This window comes from Pyrus communis, chromosome 14 (assembly GCF_041283825.1).
Source record: "Pyrus communis isolate YQ-2024b chromosome 14, ASM4128382v1, whole genome shotgun sequence".
Taxonomy (NCBI): Eukaryota; Viridiplantae; Streptophyta; class Magnoliopsida; order Rosales; family Rosaceae; genus Pyrus; species Pyrus communis.
The window spans coordinates 19,825,286-19,842,483 of record NC_142578.1 but is presented as its reverse complement, the minus strand read 5'-3'; the positions used below and the strand labels follow the sequence as shown (position 1 = coordinate 19,842,483).

At 35.7% G+C, this 17,198-nt stretch overlaps 2 protein-coding genes across 3 annotated transcripts; one reads left to right on the top strand and one right to left on the bottom strand.

Moving 5' to 3' along the window:
- Nucleotides 1-1,266: 1,266 nt before the first annotated feature.
- On the top strand, nucleotides 1,267-3,276 carry LOC137712150 (uncharacterized). 2 transcript variants are annotated; one of them, XM_088684677.1, is made up of 5 exons: nucleotides 1,267-1,446; nucleotides 1,989-2,088; nucleotides 2,187-2,606; nucleotides 2,697-2,752; nucleotides 2,856-3,276. In XM_088684677.1, the coding sequence occupies exons 2-5, from the start codon at nucleotides 2,031-2,033 to the stop codon at nucleotides 3,021-3,023; spliced, it is 702 nt and encodes a 233-aa protein (XP_088540803.1). In that variant the 5' UTR covers nucleotides 1,267-1,446; nucleotides 1,989-2,030; the 3' UTR covers nucleotides 3,024-3,276. The 2 variants fall into 2 exon arrangements, with proteins under 2 accessions (XP_088540803.1, XP_088540802.1); XM_088684676.1 differs by having other exon boundaries at nucleotides 1,989-2,094.
- Nucleotides 3,277-6,100: 2,824 nt separating this feature from the next.
- On the bottom strand, nucleotides 6,101-9,498 carry LOC137713794 (AP2-like ethylene-responsive transcription factor At2g41710). Its single transcript, XM_068453148.2, has 9 exons — nucleotides 9,149-9,498; nucleotides 8,879-8,961; nucleotides 8,694-8,702; nucleotides 8,498-8,586; nucleotides 8,204-8,277; nucleotides 8,053-8,103; nucleotides 7,427-7,488; nucleotides 6,616-7,235; nucleotides 6,101-6,503 (listed from the first exon to the last, which is right to left on the bottom strand). Exons 1-9 carry the CDS (start codon nucleotides 9,379-9,381, stop codon nucleotides 6,450-6,452), a joined length of 1,275 nt encoding a protein of 424 aa, XP_068309249.2. The 5' UTR covers nucleotides 9,382-9,498; the 3' UTR covers nucleotides 6,101-6,449.
- Between the last annotated feature and the right edge of the window lie 7,700 nt (nucleotides 9,499-17,198).

The window sequence follows — 17,198 nt, the reverse complement described above, 5'->3', positions numbered from 1 at the left end:
CCAAACGAGGGGTACCACTGTAAAACCACATTAAACGAAGGGTATCACTATAGACGACCCTTGAAAGCCATATCCTCTTTGTGAGGATCCCGGAGATTCATAAATCGTGTCTGTTCATAATATATCGTGCAATTATAACCATTTTAATTATTTTTACTTAAAATTAAACACAAACAATACTTGACAAAAACTGATTGGACGATGTACGAAGAACTGAAACAATTCACAGATCCTGGATCCTCAGAGCATCGCCAATGGAGGCTTTAACCTCCTTGAGGCTATCACATTTGTAGCTCTAATGAAAAATTTCATCCCTCATAGGCCGAAAATAAAACTACATCCACCACATGGGCTACCAACTTCGATCCTTGAGTAACAAAAAGTTAAGCTACATCTGGCCCAAAAAAGTAGGGGGACCCACACCAAATTGAGGGCCCAATCTTGGTTTTTTTTTTTTTTTTTTTTTTTTTTTTTTTTAAGTTTGGAAATGGGTGAGCCTCATTTGTAATTTAAAAACATGATTTTTAGGATTTATTTTCAACCGTTTAGAATTTTAAGGGTTTATTTTTAAAGAAAACTAACGAAAAGTTCAAAAAAAACCTTTAGTTTTAATGAAAAATGACAAATAAATGTGTCGTGAATAGTAACAGAGAAAGGTAAAAATGTGATTTTTCGTTAAAAATGAACAATACTGAAAGTATTTTTATTAAAATTCCCTTATTTTTAACCGTTTGTAAGAACAAACAAGAAAATAACCAGGCCAGTGCTGAATATTGAATGCCTCGACCCTCGAGGCAAGGATCACATCAATCAACTTATATTAACATTTGTAATTATATAAGTTTTTACCAACAATATACGCGTATTGGAGATTAGTGGGGGTGTCGAAGGACAGACTACCGAAGTGCTGGCATAGTGGCAGCGTAGGACAGACTACCGGACTGCTGGTTTGATATTGCTGTGTTTGAAAAAAAACTGTTTTTGCTGTGCTGTGAGAATAAACTCATTTTTGCTGATTCATGTTTTCAATTTATTTTCATTTAAAACTATGAAAATAAATTATTTTTAAGTATTTACCAAACATCTTTTTAAATTTAATTTTTTTTATATATATTTTTTATAAAAGCACATCACGAAACCAGTACTAAGAGAGTGCTTATTGGAGATGCTCCTTATTGAGAGAGATTATTTTTTTCTGAAGTCTCAAATATTCCTCTGAGTTCTAAATTGAGTTATATTTGTCACTTTTCTAGTCCCATAGAGCCTCCTCGTTAGAAATGCTCTTACATAGAGGAGCTCGAGAAGATCTTGCTGGCCCCCACCATCCCCAAATTTCAAAAACATTTCTTCCCTCTGTAATTCTCATCTTTCTTTCTCTGACGCTATTCTACGAAGCAACTTGTAATCTGCGCTCTCATTTTTTTCTTTCAATCCGTCCCGTCACAGGTAATTACTTCCTCGTCTCTTAATCTCCGATTTCTTTCGTTAATTTGGGTTGAATTAGGGTCCCAATTAAAAACTAACTTAGGGTTTCTGTTATCGATTTTGGGTTCTAGTTAGGGTTCATTTTACATATGAGTTCAGTTGAATCTTTCTTTATTTATCTCTGTTTAATCTTTCAAAACCCCCAACTTTGGGGCGGATGAATAAACCTGAGTGGGGAGGATTTTACGGATTCGGTGGTGATTGGTAACGGGGATTGTCAATTGAGTATTAGGATCAAGATAACCCAGAAATGTAGTTTAGTTTCGGGTCATGGGGTTGTGGATTCCTAGTTCTTGGGTGTCTAATTTCCTCTTGAGTCTTCTATAAAAATCTTGTTGATTAATCTCGGGTAATCTTTCGTTTTCAAGCACTAATCTTGGCCATGTTATAATGAGTGATCATAATTTCATTATGGAGGATAAATGGGTGTTTCTGCTTTGTAATTTGTATCTTGTTTTTTCGGTTGCATGTTTCGAATCATATCGCATCCTTACTTTCTACAGTTAGCAGAAGATTAAACCGAATTGGATACTAAAAAGGCGGCAATGGCATCAACGCTTGATACTTTGTATCAAGATCAGAATCTGAGTGTTCATTCTAAGGGTAATGGTAATGATCGAATCTACTTATGCTTTTCTTTTTATGTCTAAAGTTCTTGTTGGGCTGTTTTAGTCTAACCCTTGTAATTTTATGTATGGCAGGAGCTTCTCTTGTGGGAGCGGGTGATGCCTTCAAAGCGCAAAGGAAAGGGGGGTTTGGTGGAAGGAAACCACTTGGTGATCTATCGAATTCAGGGAAGCCTGCTGCCCTTACTCAGGCATCAAAAAAGCAGTCTCCCAAGGTAACCATTTGTGGTGATGCAAGCAATAACAAAGGCTTGTCTAAAGCCTCAGATAAAGTTCAGATCCGCAGCAGGAATGCGTTACGTGATATTTCAAACACAAGGGATGCACAGGTGAAGAACAACACAAAGCAGAGGGTTGTGACAAAGCAGCCTGTTTGTCCTGATAATATTGCAGAAGAAGGGTTTTTGCACAATCATCAAGAGTGCATGAAGGCACAGGACATGGATGAGATTCATCAGTTTCATCAGTTTCTGATGGCACTTGGAGTAGATACCGGTATTATATTTTTTTGAATAATTTGAGTTTTTTGAAATTGATGATTTTCATGGGCATTTTAACTTATCAGATCATTCATTTTTTGCTCAGATTCTTCCAAGAAGCTTACATCTCCATGTGCGCCTTCACTGCCAAGTAAATCTGAGGTAGGCTTCGGGTTTCATGTCCAAGAAGAATACTTCTTTTCTGCAGTTATTTTGTCAGTATGGATTTTTGGTAACAACCCCTGTTTTTTATCTTTGTTTTCAGCCCGAGAGTCCCAAGAATTGGGATTTGGAAGAGATACCTGAGGATCAAAACCCCTGGCTGTCTGACAACCTTGACTCTCCACCTCCTTGCAAGACTCCAAAATGCTATGCTGATGATTCCCTTTTGATTTGGGAGGACTGTGCCTTCAAGTTGATAAACACACCATAGTTTCCACCGGATCGATTCCCCTTCAATCTCCTAAATGTTTCTCATGCAATGGAGCATCAATTCAACTTCAAATTGATGGTAGTCATAGTATCTCTAGATGTTTTGCTTTTTTCTGTTTGAGCAGAACTCAGTTGATGTGTTTCTTGGTTTGTTGTTGATTGAGAATTTGAATGCTTTTCATTGATCCAAAACTCTATGGTCGTGTTAGGAACGGTTTGATTCTTTTGTTCTACGCACATTATAGTAGTTATGACTGACGTTTCTCTAGCTATTGACCAACTGATGGGATGTTGTGTATTCGGTTGTTTGGTCACGGAAGTAGGAATGAAAAATCTGAATATTGTAGCTTTAATTCAAAGCCCTGCCTTTGTATGGAGATTTGATTTTCGAAATACAAGTTTCATGGCTTGAACAGTCGTTCTTCCTTCTTCCGTGGCGCATAGTTGATATAAACCGGTAGTAATTGAAGCTCAACCTTGTAAGAACAAACAAGAAAAGAACCAAGCCAGTGCTGAATGTTAAATGCCTCGACCCTCAAGGCAAGGATCGTATCAATCAACTTATATTATCATAGATTGAATTACTAAATCTATCAAATTAAGCAGTTAAGTCTAATTATACAAATTTTTACCAACAAAATACGCGTATTGGAGATTAGTGGCAGTGTAGGACAGACTACCGGAGTGCTGGCATAGTGGCAGCGTAGGACGGACTAACGGAGTGCTGGCCCCTGACCGGTTGTGCACCACAGAGGCCATCTATATGTTGAATGGATTAAGATTAGGGTTAGGGTTGGATCTCTGTCAATCTACAAAAGGAGCAGCCATTTTCCATACTTGCATTGTGTTATGCTCGTAAATTTGCTATTATATATATAATAATTCTCCTTGTTTACACCTTTGTTTTACTCTTTTATATAGGTTTTACATTATATTTGTGTTTTGTAGGTTGTAACAAGCAAAGAGTGCAAAAAGAGTTAAAAAGGCTTTTACAATCCTATGTGATCAGCACAGCCTGTGCAGATCAGCTGAGTCCGTGGGTTAAACTGTATTGACTCGGGAAGAACCAGGAGATGTGCCATATATGCTTAGAAATCCACGGATGTCTATTCTCCGTAGAATTTTATGGTTTGTGAATATCATTTTTCTAGAGGGAGTTATGGCAGTTTTAGTACATGAAGGTCGGGGTACACGCGAATATGAAATTTTCTACAAACATGTATCAATGTGGCAGATTAAATGAAGATTAAAATTCCTATTTATTAGGAGTTTTAACCAGTTGAAGAAAGCCAAAAAGTCTGAGAGAAAGTAAATTAAAAGTCTTTATAATATAATGAGACTTTAAAGCTCATTAAGCTTGATAAGGAAAAGAAGGCTAATTGCCTTGTCGGTTACAACTAGAAGGGGAATGAAGGAGGATCCCTAATCAGACCAGCAGAGGCGGCGTGAGATATAAAAAGTAGAAAAACAAAAGAAAAAAAAAAGAAGATAGGCAGCAGCAGCCACCAAAACAGAGAAAGAACAACCGGCAGGAGGGAGAAAAAGGAAGGACTAGAGCACCGTTCTGCAATTTGTCATGGAAGAGTTTATTCTTCTCCTCTTAGTTTCTGTTTTATTTGTCTTTGCTGCCCATTTACATTATGAGTAACTAAATTTCATAGTTGGGACTTGGTTGAAGTCCTAATCATGTTTCCTTGAGTATTTTCGATACACTTTTGTTACAAGACAATTTGTTGATGCTTTAGTGATTAATTCCAGTTTTAATCCAATCTTATTGAGTTATTTTATGATTGATCACCGTAGAATAGCTTTGTAATCGAGTTTGTTACATGGGTAAATTTGGATGATACAATCTTGTACCTATGCCGAGTAACAAGAGAACTAGTTATGGTTCCCGGAATTAATTATCACAAATAACCGGAATAGATACCACGTTCTAGGATTCGTGTGTTCGTCGATTTCCATTGTATTATGCTTTCTCGGAGTGCAACTTAGTAGATACCATGCTCAATACTTCGAGAATGAAAAGAGTTAGTCTAGACACCCATGCCTAATTCGTTGTTTAGGGAAATCAATAGCTTAAATAGTAGATATCATGCCTTTAGGTTGACAAACGTAAAGCATCAAAAATTTGTTTTGTATTATAGTGTGTATCGGTTGCTTAGGTGAAAAAGGTTAGAGATGGAAGTCAAAGTCCTAACCGTTCAAACATCGTTTTCAAAACCCTTATTGCCAATTACTTTTATTTGCCTACGTTCTTTATATTGTGCTTTTATACTTAAACTTAAGACATCTCAAACTATTTTGTTAAACCTTTACTCGCATATTTGCTAGTTTTGTGAATTAATTAATTTAAATTGTTAGGAATCATACTCTAGATACATATTAGTGCAATCCTCGTGGGAATGATCTCGTACTTGCTTTCTATACTATGTGTTTGATCTTGTGCACTTGTGGGTTTAAAACGTGCGACTAGTAGCTTAATATTTAGGTTGCTAAATGCATAACACATTGTCGAGTTTAACTTAGAGTTTTCTTGTTGAAAGCATTCCACAGCTCTCACAGCTGGTTTTGGGCTCGGTGAGTATACTAGGATTAGATTGTAACGGATAACTAACTATATTTAAGGATCTTTGGACGGGGAAGTGAAAAAATTGTGTCCAACTTGAAGATACATGGAGAAGAGTATACAACAAAAATAACGTATACAACAAACAGAGATAATCAAGCTCAAAGAAATCCAAAACCTGACCAAACTGGGGGCACACAAGGAGCTCAAATACTTTATTAAGAGATCCTCACAAACCGATTCCGAGAGCCAAAGAAACTATACATGCGAGGGAAACTTATATGAAACGGTTTCATACAACAAAGTGAAAGGAACATTTTCTCCTACTACAAGGAAACAATTACCGTTACCCAGACCTAGAAGCAAAACCATGCAGAGTTTCTCCTACTACAAAAGTTATAATTACCATTACTATCATTGACATGGGAGGGGAAAAAACAAAAAAAAAGTGACTAGGGTAAATATCTAGTAAAAAACAAACCAAGAGAGGCATTCATTTGAAACCACAGTGATTCAAACGTATGCATTTATATAAATAACCATATTTTCTGTACAAAATATCCAAATCCAGAACTGATGTCTTGAACTTATACAGAAAAACTAAAGGACCAGCACTCCAAAACGCTTCAGAACAAGTAATGCACTCCCCTTCTATATATTCTACACCCCATGCAGTACAAACCTCTTCGTTGCCAAGGCCGCATCAAATGTTTACGCACTTTCCACTTCAAAGGTTCACATACTTGTCTTTCCTGTGTCTGTAGCATGTAATCCATAGGCAAAACCTTCTGACTAGAGGTCGTCAAGCAACTGTTAGCATGAACTTCACCAACTTTTAGAACAAAAGGAAATGCAACATCATTCGTCAGGCTGAAATAAAGTGAAAGTTGAACTTGTCTCTGTCTTTGTAATCTGCATTACCATATGAAGCAAGCTAAGTATTAGCTTATTATTTCTCATGGAATCAGAAGATTCAGAACACGGAAAACAAAAGGAGAGAGATTCTTCAAATGAAAATACCAACCTCAGTCGTGCGAGAAATTCCAGAAGGAAGAACAGGAGCAAGAGACGTCCAAAGAATGGGGTCTACCAAGGGATCAACAGCATTGTAGTTGGTCAGAAGTGGTGCAGACAAGAAGGGAGCCAACGGGAACACGTCTGATTGGAGAGACATTCCACCACTCATTCCTAATACAGAACTAAGTCTTTCGTCATGACTTGTGGATTTCTCAATTGCCTTTCCATAGTCCATCTTGTGGATGATATTTTTGTTTTCATTCTCATCATTATCTGCATTGTTTTCCTCCTTTTGTGATGCTTTCTCTTGCAAGTTCTTATAGGCAGCTGACCGTGAGAGGATGCTCATGGCAGAGACTCTGGTACCCTTATGCTTTTTGCTTACACGAGAGATGCCCAAACGGGGCATCTGGTATGGTTCAGTAGGCTGGATTCCCCATTCTAATGTTTTAAGTTCAACTCCAATATCTCCAACACAACCGTGTTTTGTTTCTTCTGAAAATTTCATGCTAGTTTCAGCTTGTCGAGATCTGTTGGGTCCCCACCACTTGATGTAACTCGTTAGGTCAATCTTTCTTTCAATGCAAAGAGCTCCCAAAATTTCACTTTCTGTTGCTGGATCAACGCCTGTACGTTTAAGTTGTATAAGACGGAAAGTGGCACTGATTCAGGTAGTAATCCAGATAAACGAATATAATAAATTCAAAAGCCTCCATCTGCAACTTTGTTTTGCAGAGGATTTCAGATCGAGGAGACGGATTTTTCAGAGCCCTCTTATCCAAAATATTGCTTCAGTTCAGCATCTGTTGAGGACTTACCATAATGTGTGCTATTGAAGTACTCAGATCCACCCATACGACCCAATGACGGCTCCCAACGACTGTTAGGTGTACAAAGAATAAAAATTCAGAACAGAATGAAGAAACACAACATGAATTACTGGCATTACACAGAATTTGGAGACATTTTTTGCCTCTACATGCTGCAAATCAACAACACAAGAAATTGATACCATAGTGATACAATGCATTGTTGGTTAAGTCTTCTATGGTTTGTTTGGCTCAAAATGGGGACTGTAAACCTTAACAACCAAGAACACGATATAAAAGAAAATAAAAAGTACATTATATTATTTAAAACTCTTGTAGATTGAGTTTCTCGATGTATTACTCAATGAGTTTGAATGATAAACAACTTTCCATGTAGAATTCTAGTGACAAGATATTTATATACAACAAGCTTTTTACTTCTGTCCACAACCCAGATTGGGATAGTTGACTCGTAAAAAACAGAATAAAAAGACTCTACTGGCCTAACAAACAAAGTGTAATCGCAAAAGATATAAATAAGTATCCTTAAGGAATAACATAATGTGCCAAGAAGTCCTATGAGAAACGAACATCATATATTGTGCATACAAGTAACATTTAAAGGTAAAGCATACCTAGAAAGCCCACGAAATTTAGAAATTCCTCTTGAGAAACCACTGCTCTTTCTGCAGGAGGAGATTACAATTAAAAATGTGCAAAGTCTCCGGATTCAAATACGTATTTTCAAATTTTCGTTTAAAAAAATGTGTAAAAATCTATACACACCTTCGAAGAGAAGCAAGGTATTCCTCCCTTGACACATTCTGCATCTCTTCAAGATCCCTTGTGTAATCAGTAACCTGCAACAATTGAAGAAAGATCTAACTTGAACAAAGGGAATACTGTAGTTGACAACTCGAAAATATTTACATATTGGCATGAAGAACCGAGATGCTGATTTGAAAAATTCAAGTGTTTTCTTACTTATGGTATACGCAAACAGTAGAACAAATGCTAACCCAATTACCGAAAATGGAAGAAATTTCAATGAAATCAGCAAATCAATGACAATAATCTCACAGGAAAATTGATGAGAGTGCCAGGACCCCAGTATTTCAAGGCAGCAAGATCATAAGCTCTAGCTGCAGCCTCTTCATCGTCATACGCCCCTGTAAATTCCACATGATACTCAAGGATTAAAAATTAAACCGATAGCTTACACAAGAAATTGGCAATTTCTTAAGTAATCTATGAAAAACTGAAGCCCCCAACTTACCCAAGTAAACTGGAATATATATCGAATCATCATGCGCCAACATTACCATGCACAGTCCAAGAAATCAAAAGCTAGTCAGCAATTATACATGTATACAACATTTATACGCTAACAAAAAGGGGGGGGGGGAGAGAGAGAGAGAGAGAGAGAGATAAGTAAGGAGAGAGAGAGAAGTAAAGAGAGACCTTGCTTTCCCTTCTTATTCTGGTTGTGATTCCAGGTACTTTTATCCCAAAGATGAGCCTCATAACGACCTGTCCATCTATGCCTACATTTACACAACCAAATCACAGTTCATCCTTTTCAACTTTTAATTTTCAAATTTAATAAACATATGAATTAATCAAAACAATTCCCAATTATAATAACTTATTTGCTAAATCAGGGCTATTTTCTCAGCAACCAAACAGAAAGGGAAAGAGAAAGAGAAAGAGTAGAGGAGCTTAATTACATACCGAGTGACTCCACGGTAAATGGAGCTCCGTTTTCCAGCAGCACACGGAGGCATTTTGCTGATGCGCTCTTTCGCCGTACATCCTCTCTCTTTCTTCGATTTCTTCACCCCTCTGTACACCATTAGCTGATCGCTCGCTATAACCGCCTCCGACGCCTCTGCTCCTCCACCGCCACTGCCGCCCCCGCTTCCGCTTTCGGTCTTCGGACCAGGATCCGAGGACGACGACGCCATATGATTAAACACTCCAATTGAGTCCACAAACCAAAACCGGAGAGAGAGAGAGAGAGAGAGAGAGAGAGAGAGAGAGAGAGAGAGAGATGAGTGAGTGAGTCTGAGTGATGAGTAGCTTTGGAGTTTTTTGGTCTTGTTCGTTTCAATGGAAAACTACAGTGAAGAAGATGAGAGATGAAAATACGAATTTGCCCTTCGTTTGATTTTGTTCATGGCTAATGATGTTTGAGTTGTTTTATGGTTTGAAAAGATTATAACGGCTAGGACGGGAAGCGGGGTAGTTACGTAACTTTGGATTATCATTATGCGCAGTGTGGGTTGGATGCGAAAGCCGCGTGGTCCGTTGAATGACAGTAATTTTCTACTTACTCATGATATCAACCATGTGACAAAGCAGAGCTGGTTGACTATAAAAAAAAGCTTATATGGTATTACACTGTAACAATCATGTCTCGGGTTTATTACATAGGTTTAACTGTAGCAATAGTTTCTGAAGCTTATTTCTTGCTTAATTTTATTTTGTAACTCTCATATTAGTTTATTTAGTCTTCAAAATTGATAATGTGTTTCACCATTAGTCATTTTTACTAACGATGTCCTTTTTTTTTTTTCAGTTAAGCCTAGGATTGTATTAGGAACTTGAACTTAACTTCAAAAAACAACAGACGAAGCTCAAAACAAACAAATATTTAAAAATTAATATCTATAACTTTATTTTGAACAAACAATATTATGTACGAGGGTCGGGAGAATAGACTAAGCCTCATAATGGGCTAGTAGTGTGATTTTAAGCTTCTTCATTGGTCATTTTTACTAACGCCGTCTTTTTTTCCCATTAAATCTAGGAGTATTAAGAACTTGAACTTAAAACTTAAAAAAACAATAGAAGAAGCTTAAAACAAATAAATATTTATAAATTTTTTTTTTTTTGAACAAACAATATTATCTATGAGGGTGAGGAGAGTGGGCTAAACCTCACAATGGGCTAGCAAAATGATATCTGAAGTGTAAAAATACAAAATGAAATTAGTTGGACTTTAGCAACTCGTAATATTAGGCAATGCAATTTTAAAATTGGTAGGAGATCGAGCTCTGTTAGACTTAAACAACTAAGAAATCACATACTGAACTACGAAAAAATGTATTCAATTTTCTCAATTTTCTTAATTGTCATAAATTAGTAGTTGCTAAGTCTTACGAGTCGAGTGGTGGGTGATGAGCATCGTTGAAATTGTCTATCTATATATGTACTTGTTTGTAGTTAATCAAGATAAATACAACAAATATATCCTCAAATGATTGCCATGACACTAGCCTGGTGCACCGGGCTACAATGGAAGTACCCTCAAATGACTCTGCAATGGCGGTAGCCTAGTGCTTTTTTATTCAATGCCAAATAGAAAATTTTCCATCTACATGTATTTGATTCTATCTGCAGCAATGAAATCCTAGTATAAAATTAGTGATTACATATAATCGTTAGTTTTTCCATTTGCCTAGACACCTTTTTTTTTTTTAATAAATGATAAAGATGTTCATCTCATTTGTGCTAATCTTTAAAGCTTTTCTACAGAATTAGTTAATGACTTCCTATCTCCATTTAAGTATTTCTTGAGTTGAGATATTTTTAATTCCACAAGTTTACATAAGGTTGCATTTCTTCTAAAAGATTAAAGTGTTTGGTTCTGTTTTCATCAGTTTAGCATATTAGATAAGTTGCTTATCAATCATTCTGATGTCAATAAATAATCGTGCAATGTTGAATGCCTTGCATTTGCATCAATCAAGTATATTAGTTCAACACTCAACATTCAGACGGAGTAAGAATTGTTTACAAGTCTCAGTATTATTTTAAATTGTCAAACAGCTTTGAAAATTAAACATTCAACAAATAAACTTATAACAATTGATACACCTTACTAAATTTGGTTGAAAACAATTTATAAATGTTTTTGCAGTGATAAATAATAATGATGATCGTTGCAATTTAGAATTGAGCATACAATCATGCATATAAGCACACACAAATTATATCACACACAATTGCTTTGTAATGAGGAAAATTTTCATTCTAGAAATTGAGACCGAGTAATTTTGCATCTTTGTGTCTTCGTGTAAAGCTTACTGTTTTTGATCCATTGCTTTGTTCATGAATCCTCTTGATCTAGTTCATTTGATATCATAATTACTTCTTTTGCCAACACCCTTAATAGCAATGATATTATATATATCATGTCTTCATTTTTTTTTCTTTTGCTAGCGCCCTTAATAACAGTGATATTATATATATATTATGTCTTCATTTTTTTTTTCTTTGTAAATTTGAATAATATGGATCAAGTGAAGCTTTTATTGATCTTATTGTTAGAGATGTCTCATTTACAAACAATTTGCATTTGTACGATTCGTGTGTTGATGATGTTAAAGGCCAAACAGAGACATGCTGAAAGACAAGCTTTGACTAACCGTTCACTTGTTAAACGGGAGATTAGTTTTGTTATCGAAATAGTATAATAGGGAATAGTGATACTGAATTGTCAACAAATTGAGAATCGATAGAAGGACTTGATATATTATGTGACTTACTTTGTCAAGATGGGAGGGTAAAAAAATGATGGTTTGGTGTCTGTAGAGGAGCAGGTGTTTATGACTTTACCAATACTAGCACATCATACTAAGAATTGTAGTATTGGTCGGAAGAAACTATTAGTAGATATTTCAAGAGTGTATTGCAAATAATTTTGTGATTCCAACGTATCCTACTAAAAACCCCTCAACACGTGCCAAATGATTCTACGGATCATAGGTGGTGATGTTTCAAAGTATGTTGATAAATTTTTTTTTTCATTTTTCCTAAATTCGAAGAAGAGATTCCCTTTGTATAAATTAACAAAAGCTTTTTCTTCTTCTTTTTGTTTATAATTGATTGGGAGCATTAGATGAAACGCATACTGATGTGCATGTATCTGAAGTTGACAAACCAAGATACCGAACAAGAAAGGGTCGAGTTGCAATTAATATGTTGGAGGTGTGTTCAGGGGATATGCAGCTCATATATGTATTTTGGGGTAGGAGGGCTCCATATCAAACTCCAGAATGCTACATGATGAAGCAATTACTAAGCCCAATGGATTAAGGCCCTGTTTGGCAGATCGGATAAAGGATTAGTTATACGGACCAGGGTGTTTGGCATTCACTCGTAGTAAATAAGCGCCGGATTAATTTAATCGGTTTGCTCATTTAACACGGTATACACCCGCTTAATAAAACCAACCAAAACACTCGGATTATTTAGTCGGTTTCACTCTCCTCTCTCGCGAACTCAGCCCTCTCTCTCTCGCCTTCTCTCGGCATCGTCGTCCTCCCCGTCACCTTCTCTCGTCATCGTCGTTCTCCCCGTCGCCTTCTGTCGGCATCGTTGTCCTCCCCGTCACCTTCTCTCGCCATCGCCGTCCTCCCTGTCGCCTTCTATCGCGCTGCTTTCTCTCGCCATCTCTGCTCTCCTAGTCTTTGTCGCCTTCCTCGTTGTCCTCCTTGTGGCCTTCCTCATCACCTATTCGCCGTCCTCCCCTGCAACTGGCTATTTGAATTTATTTGGGATTCTTCTGCAGTCGGGGAAGAAGAATATGGGAGAGAAAGGGATGGAGTTTGGGGGGTGCAGCGGAGAGAGCTGGGGAACAATTATTTGGGATTCTTCTGCAGTCGGGGAAGAAGAAGAAGGGAGAAAGAAGGAGGGTGTTTGGGGGTGTGCGAAGAGATCTGGGAACAAAAAAATGATTTCACTTTTTTTTTTTTGTTTTTTTAAATTTTATTTTAAGTTTGATTCAATACCAAACACAGTATAAATAATACAGTCATTAGTCTGATACTGCACCAAACGTCCGACTAATTTAGTCAGTACTATCCGGTGGCTATTTATCCTATTTGACAGAAATAGTCAGTATAGTCCGAGCTGCCAAACGAAGCTTAAAGGTACTAGCTGTAAGACTATTAGTTAGTCTTAAATTTGTAAGTTTGGTCTAGTTTTGTTTGTGAATTACAAAAAACTAATAGGTCTGTTTCTTTTGGTTATTAAGTTATTATTACCTTGTAGATGATGGTTACACAAATGGGGAAGGATTCCTTGCAACATATAGAGGAATACATTATCATTTATTCGAATGCGAGGGACTAACACCTTCCAATAAGAAAGAATATTATAACACGAAGCATTCCAAGGTGAGGAATGCAATTGAAAGCTGTTTTGGCTTGCTAGAAGGAAGTGAGGCCATACTAAGGAGTCAATCTTTCTATCTGATAAGGTCACAAGGTCAAATAATTACCGCTTGTTGTCTACTACAAAATCTTATTAGGCAAAAGATGTCTATAGATCAATAGAGAATTTTCCAATGATAGAAGATGGACAAAATACAGAAAAAGCTGAATATACTAGTACTGTTGGAGCATTTGACCAATGGACAACAAAAAGGAATGTCATGACTCAAAAAATGTATAATGATTAGAGAGCAATTAAGAACTAGCAACCGAACTAGCTATATGTGTTAATGATAGCATTTTGTTTTAGTTTTTCATTTTATTATGCATATGTTGGGAATTATGCAAAATGATTGCATTGAAAGTCATTGAAATTAATTCGTTTTATTAATAAATATTATGTAAATTGATTCATTTTATTGTGCTTTAGTACTTTCGAATATTTGTTGTTTAGGTATGGATAATGGCAGTAATTTGAATGCTGCTCAAGAGCCGAAAGGAAAGAGGTGTAAATGGGAGGCATTCGAGGAAGAAGCATTGCTATCCGTTCTTGATGATTTTGTTACTCGTAGCTAGTGGTATTACATAGGTGATTTCAAACAAGGTACTTTGATTGAAGTTACAAAAGAGTTCAATGTTTAGTGTTCTAATATATATATATATATATATATATATACATACACACACACATATATAAATATGTATGTATATACATACATATATATATATATATGTATGTATATATACATACATATATATATATGTATATAAGTGAGAAGCCTAATAAGGTGAAGCTTTCTAAAACCCTAAAATGCCCTTCTTTCACTATGATTTTAAAAGGAAAAACCAATATACCACAAACACCAGCACGTATGAAAAAAGCCCTTTTGAAAGCATACCCAAGGAGTAGGCATCAAATGGCCTTATTTCCATTTGTTAACAACTTCTAACGAGCAAGTTAGTAGCCTACCCCGGCGGAATGTTGGGATAGAGTAATAACCACGCTCAAACAAATTCACAAAAATAAAAAATTTAAAAAAATAAGTACAATAAGGTAAAACACAATTCAACAAAACAGACTATAGATGGGGACGAGAAAGATTAACTGCCAAAGTTGGATTCCTAACTCCGTTTTACTTCCAACTCTTGAACTCCCTCATCAGATAGGATTCTTTGCAGTTTGACAACAGCAAAAACATGATCAAGCGGCGTTTCCGTTTGGCCTCTCATATTGTCTCTTCAACTTGTGGGAGAACACCCACTGTTATTCCACTCTCTAGTAAGCAATTTTCCACCCTATGATGTTAATCACCATAGAAAAAATGGAAAGTGAATTTTTATTATTGTTGTTTTTTTAGGCCGTACCAAATTTGTGCATGTTATCTTTGTTATTAGTTAGAGAAATATTATTTCATACTATTCATTTTGGCGCATGTGATAAAAAAAAAAAAAAGTCTTATCGCTTGTGGCACCAACGATCAAAAATAAAAATTAAAGAAAACAGTAACAGCTACAACCGACATATGTGGTTTTGATATATGTAAAAGTTCTTTAGGGCGTGGAGCACCTATGACTAGAGAAAAATAAGCCTCAAATATGTGTGGTAATTAGAAACATGGTCATGATAATAGTTTGTAACATAAATGTGGAGAAAATATATCATAAGGATATGACTGAAAAAAGAAAATAATAAGAAATTGTTATGATGTGCTTCTATGTACAATTAATAAAATAATCACTTAAGAAATATAAATATAACTAAAATAACATATCTTTAGGGGTGCATAGCTAGTGACGAAAAACGTGCGTACGGAAATGCTTGTGTGAATATAAAGACCAGTCCACATATTGAGTCAAAGTTGAAGAGATGAAAAAAAATATATAGTTTAGTTCTTGACATGATGAACGCAAGTGGATTTGCATGAAATAATGTCAAAAAGTGCATTGAAGTTGACAGTGCAGAAGCATAGCAAACTTATGTGCAAGTTCATATCCTATTTTATTTACTGATTCGTTACATAGTAGCTATATTTTTGACACATGCTAACTTTTAGTATTGCTATGATAATATAATCTTAAAAAAATAAAGATGCTAAGAGGATGGAGAAGCAAACCTTTTCCATTGTAAGATAGATTTACATATATATTTGAAAAGAATCATGCTAGGGTAATGTAGCCAAAACTCTTGCAGAAATGATGGAGGAACAAAGTCATAATGAGGTTGATGCAAGTGACATTGGAGCTGAAAATAATGTTTCTCTAGTGAACCAGCAAGGCTAACAAAGCAATAAAAAATTGATTAAAAAAAAGGAAAAAAAAAAAGTTTCTCTAGTGAACCAGCAAGGCCAACAAAGCGACCAATCTGCAAGTAGTCAAAGAAAGAGGAATATGGCTATGGGAAGTTCAATGATGGAACTGAGGTAATTATCAATGGATAGAAAGAATTTTATGTTGAAAGTGGGAAAATGATGCAAACGGTAACTAAAGCTATAGTTCGAGGTACTGCATATCATAGTGACATAACTAACAAACTTAAAGCCATGGGTCTTCATCCTATGATCAAATTGATGGATTAATTCTTACTTTGGAAAAACTATAAAATGTGGGAGTGTTCAGGTTAATAGATGCCGAACTCAAAAGTGTTCGTTCAAAAGTTTCTAAGCGATAAAGCAAGCAGATGATTATATATGTGGTGCCTTTTGACATGGATTGCATTTTGTTAATCGTACAAGCTTAGGTTGTGGTTTCCAACTTAGCCTTGCACTATGAAATATTTTGGCTAATGTTAATTAACATTTTATGAATCATGGAGATCTACTTTTGAATGATAAAATTGCAGCTAACTATTACAAGTATGTTGCAAATTATTGTAACTAGCGTATATTGTAGTTATAGTAAGTATATTATTTGGTTTTCAATTGGGTGGAAAGTTGTTGGCTTTAATGGAAGTTTGGATAGAATCTAGTATTGGGTTGTTTGTCAGATTGTGAAAGATGCTGCATTTGAAATTTGTTTATACTATGTGAATTTTATTCTCTAGTTTATACAGTGGAAATGTATTTATAGTTTTGGAACTATATTTTTTTGGTTTTATCTTTTGTGGCAAATATTTTTCTTGGCATATGATTCAATATCCTAGTCGATAGGATGTTGGATTTTCATCCGGCTTCGAAATTTCCCCTCCCTTAAATTATTATAATAGTTTCAAACCATCCCTCTATTACTAATAAAAAGATTTAAAAAAATGTTGTTCTTGGATCTAGATAACTTATTGGATGATTTTTGGCCTTCATTTCAACTACACAAAATGGAAAACACTAAGTTGTGTGCTCCTCCTCTTAGTCCTTTGCAAGTATGTCAAATGAAATGATATGATCTTTATATCTTTTGAGAAATGAAACTGTGAAACTTAGATAACTTTGGCTTACTAATACTTGGGGATCATAGTATGTGATGTATACTTCACTAATAGGTGGATATGTGATGAAAATTCCAGTCTGTTATTAGAAGTAGGGTTTCCATTGCTTCGCAAGCTGGCAGTTTCTTATTTTGCTTTTCATTTT

Coding starts and splice junctions, on each gene's coding strand:
- LOC137712150 (XM_088684676.1), top strand. CDS start 2,031: ATGGCATCAACGCTTGATACTTTGTATCAAGATCAGAATCTGAGTGTT. Junction 2,607..2,696: donor GGCACTTGGAGTAGATACCG/GTATTATATTTT, acceptor TTTTTTGCTCAG/ATTCTTCCAAGAAGCTTACA. Junction 2,753..2,855: donor CACTGCCAAGTAAATCTGAG/GTAGGCTTCGGG, acceptor CTTTGTTTTCAG/CCCGAGAGTCCCAAGAATTG.
- LOC137713794 (XM_068453148.2), bottom strand. CDS start 9,381: ATGGCGTCGTCGTCCTCGGATCCTGGTCCGAAGACCGAAAGCGGAAGC. Junction 8,962..9,148: donor ATTTACCGTGGAGTCACTCG/GTATGTAATTAA, acceptor GTGTAAATGTAG/GCATAGATGGACAGGTCGTT. Junction 7,489..8,052: donor AAATTTCGTGGGCTTTCTAG/GTATGCTTTACC, acceptor TACACCTAACAG/TCGTTGGGAGCCGTCATTGG.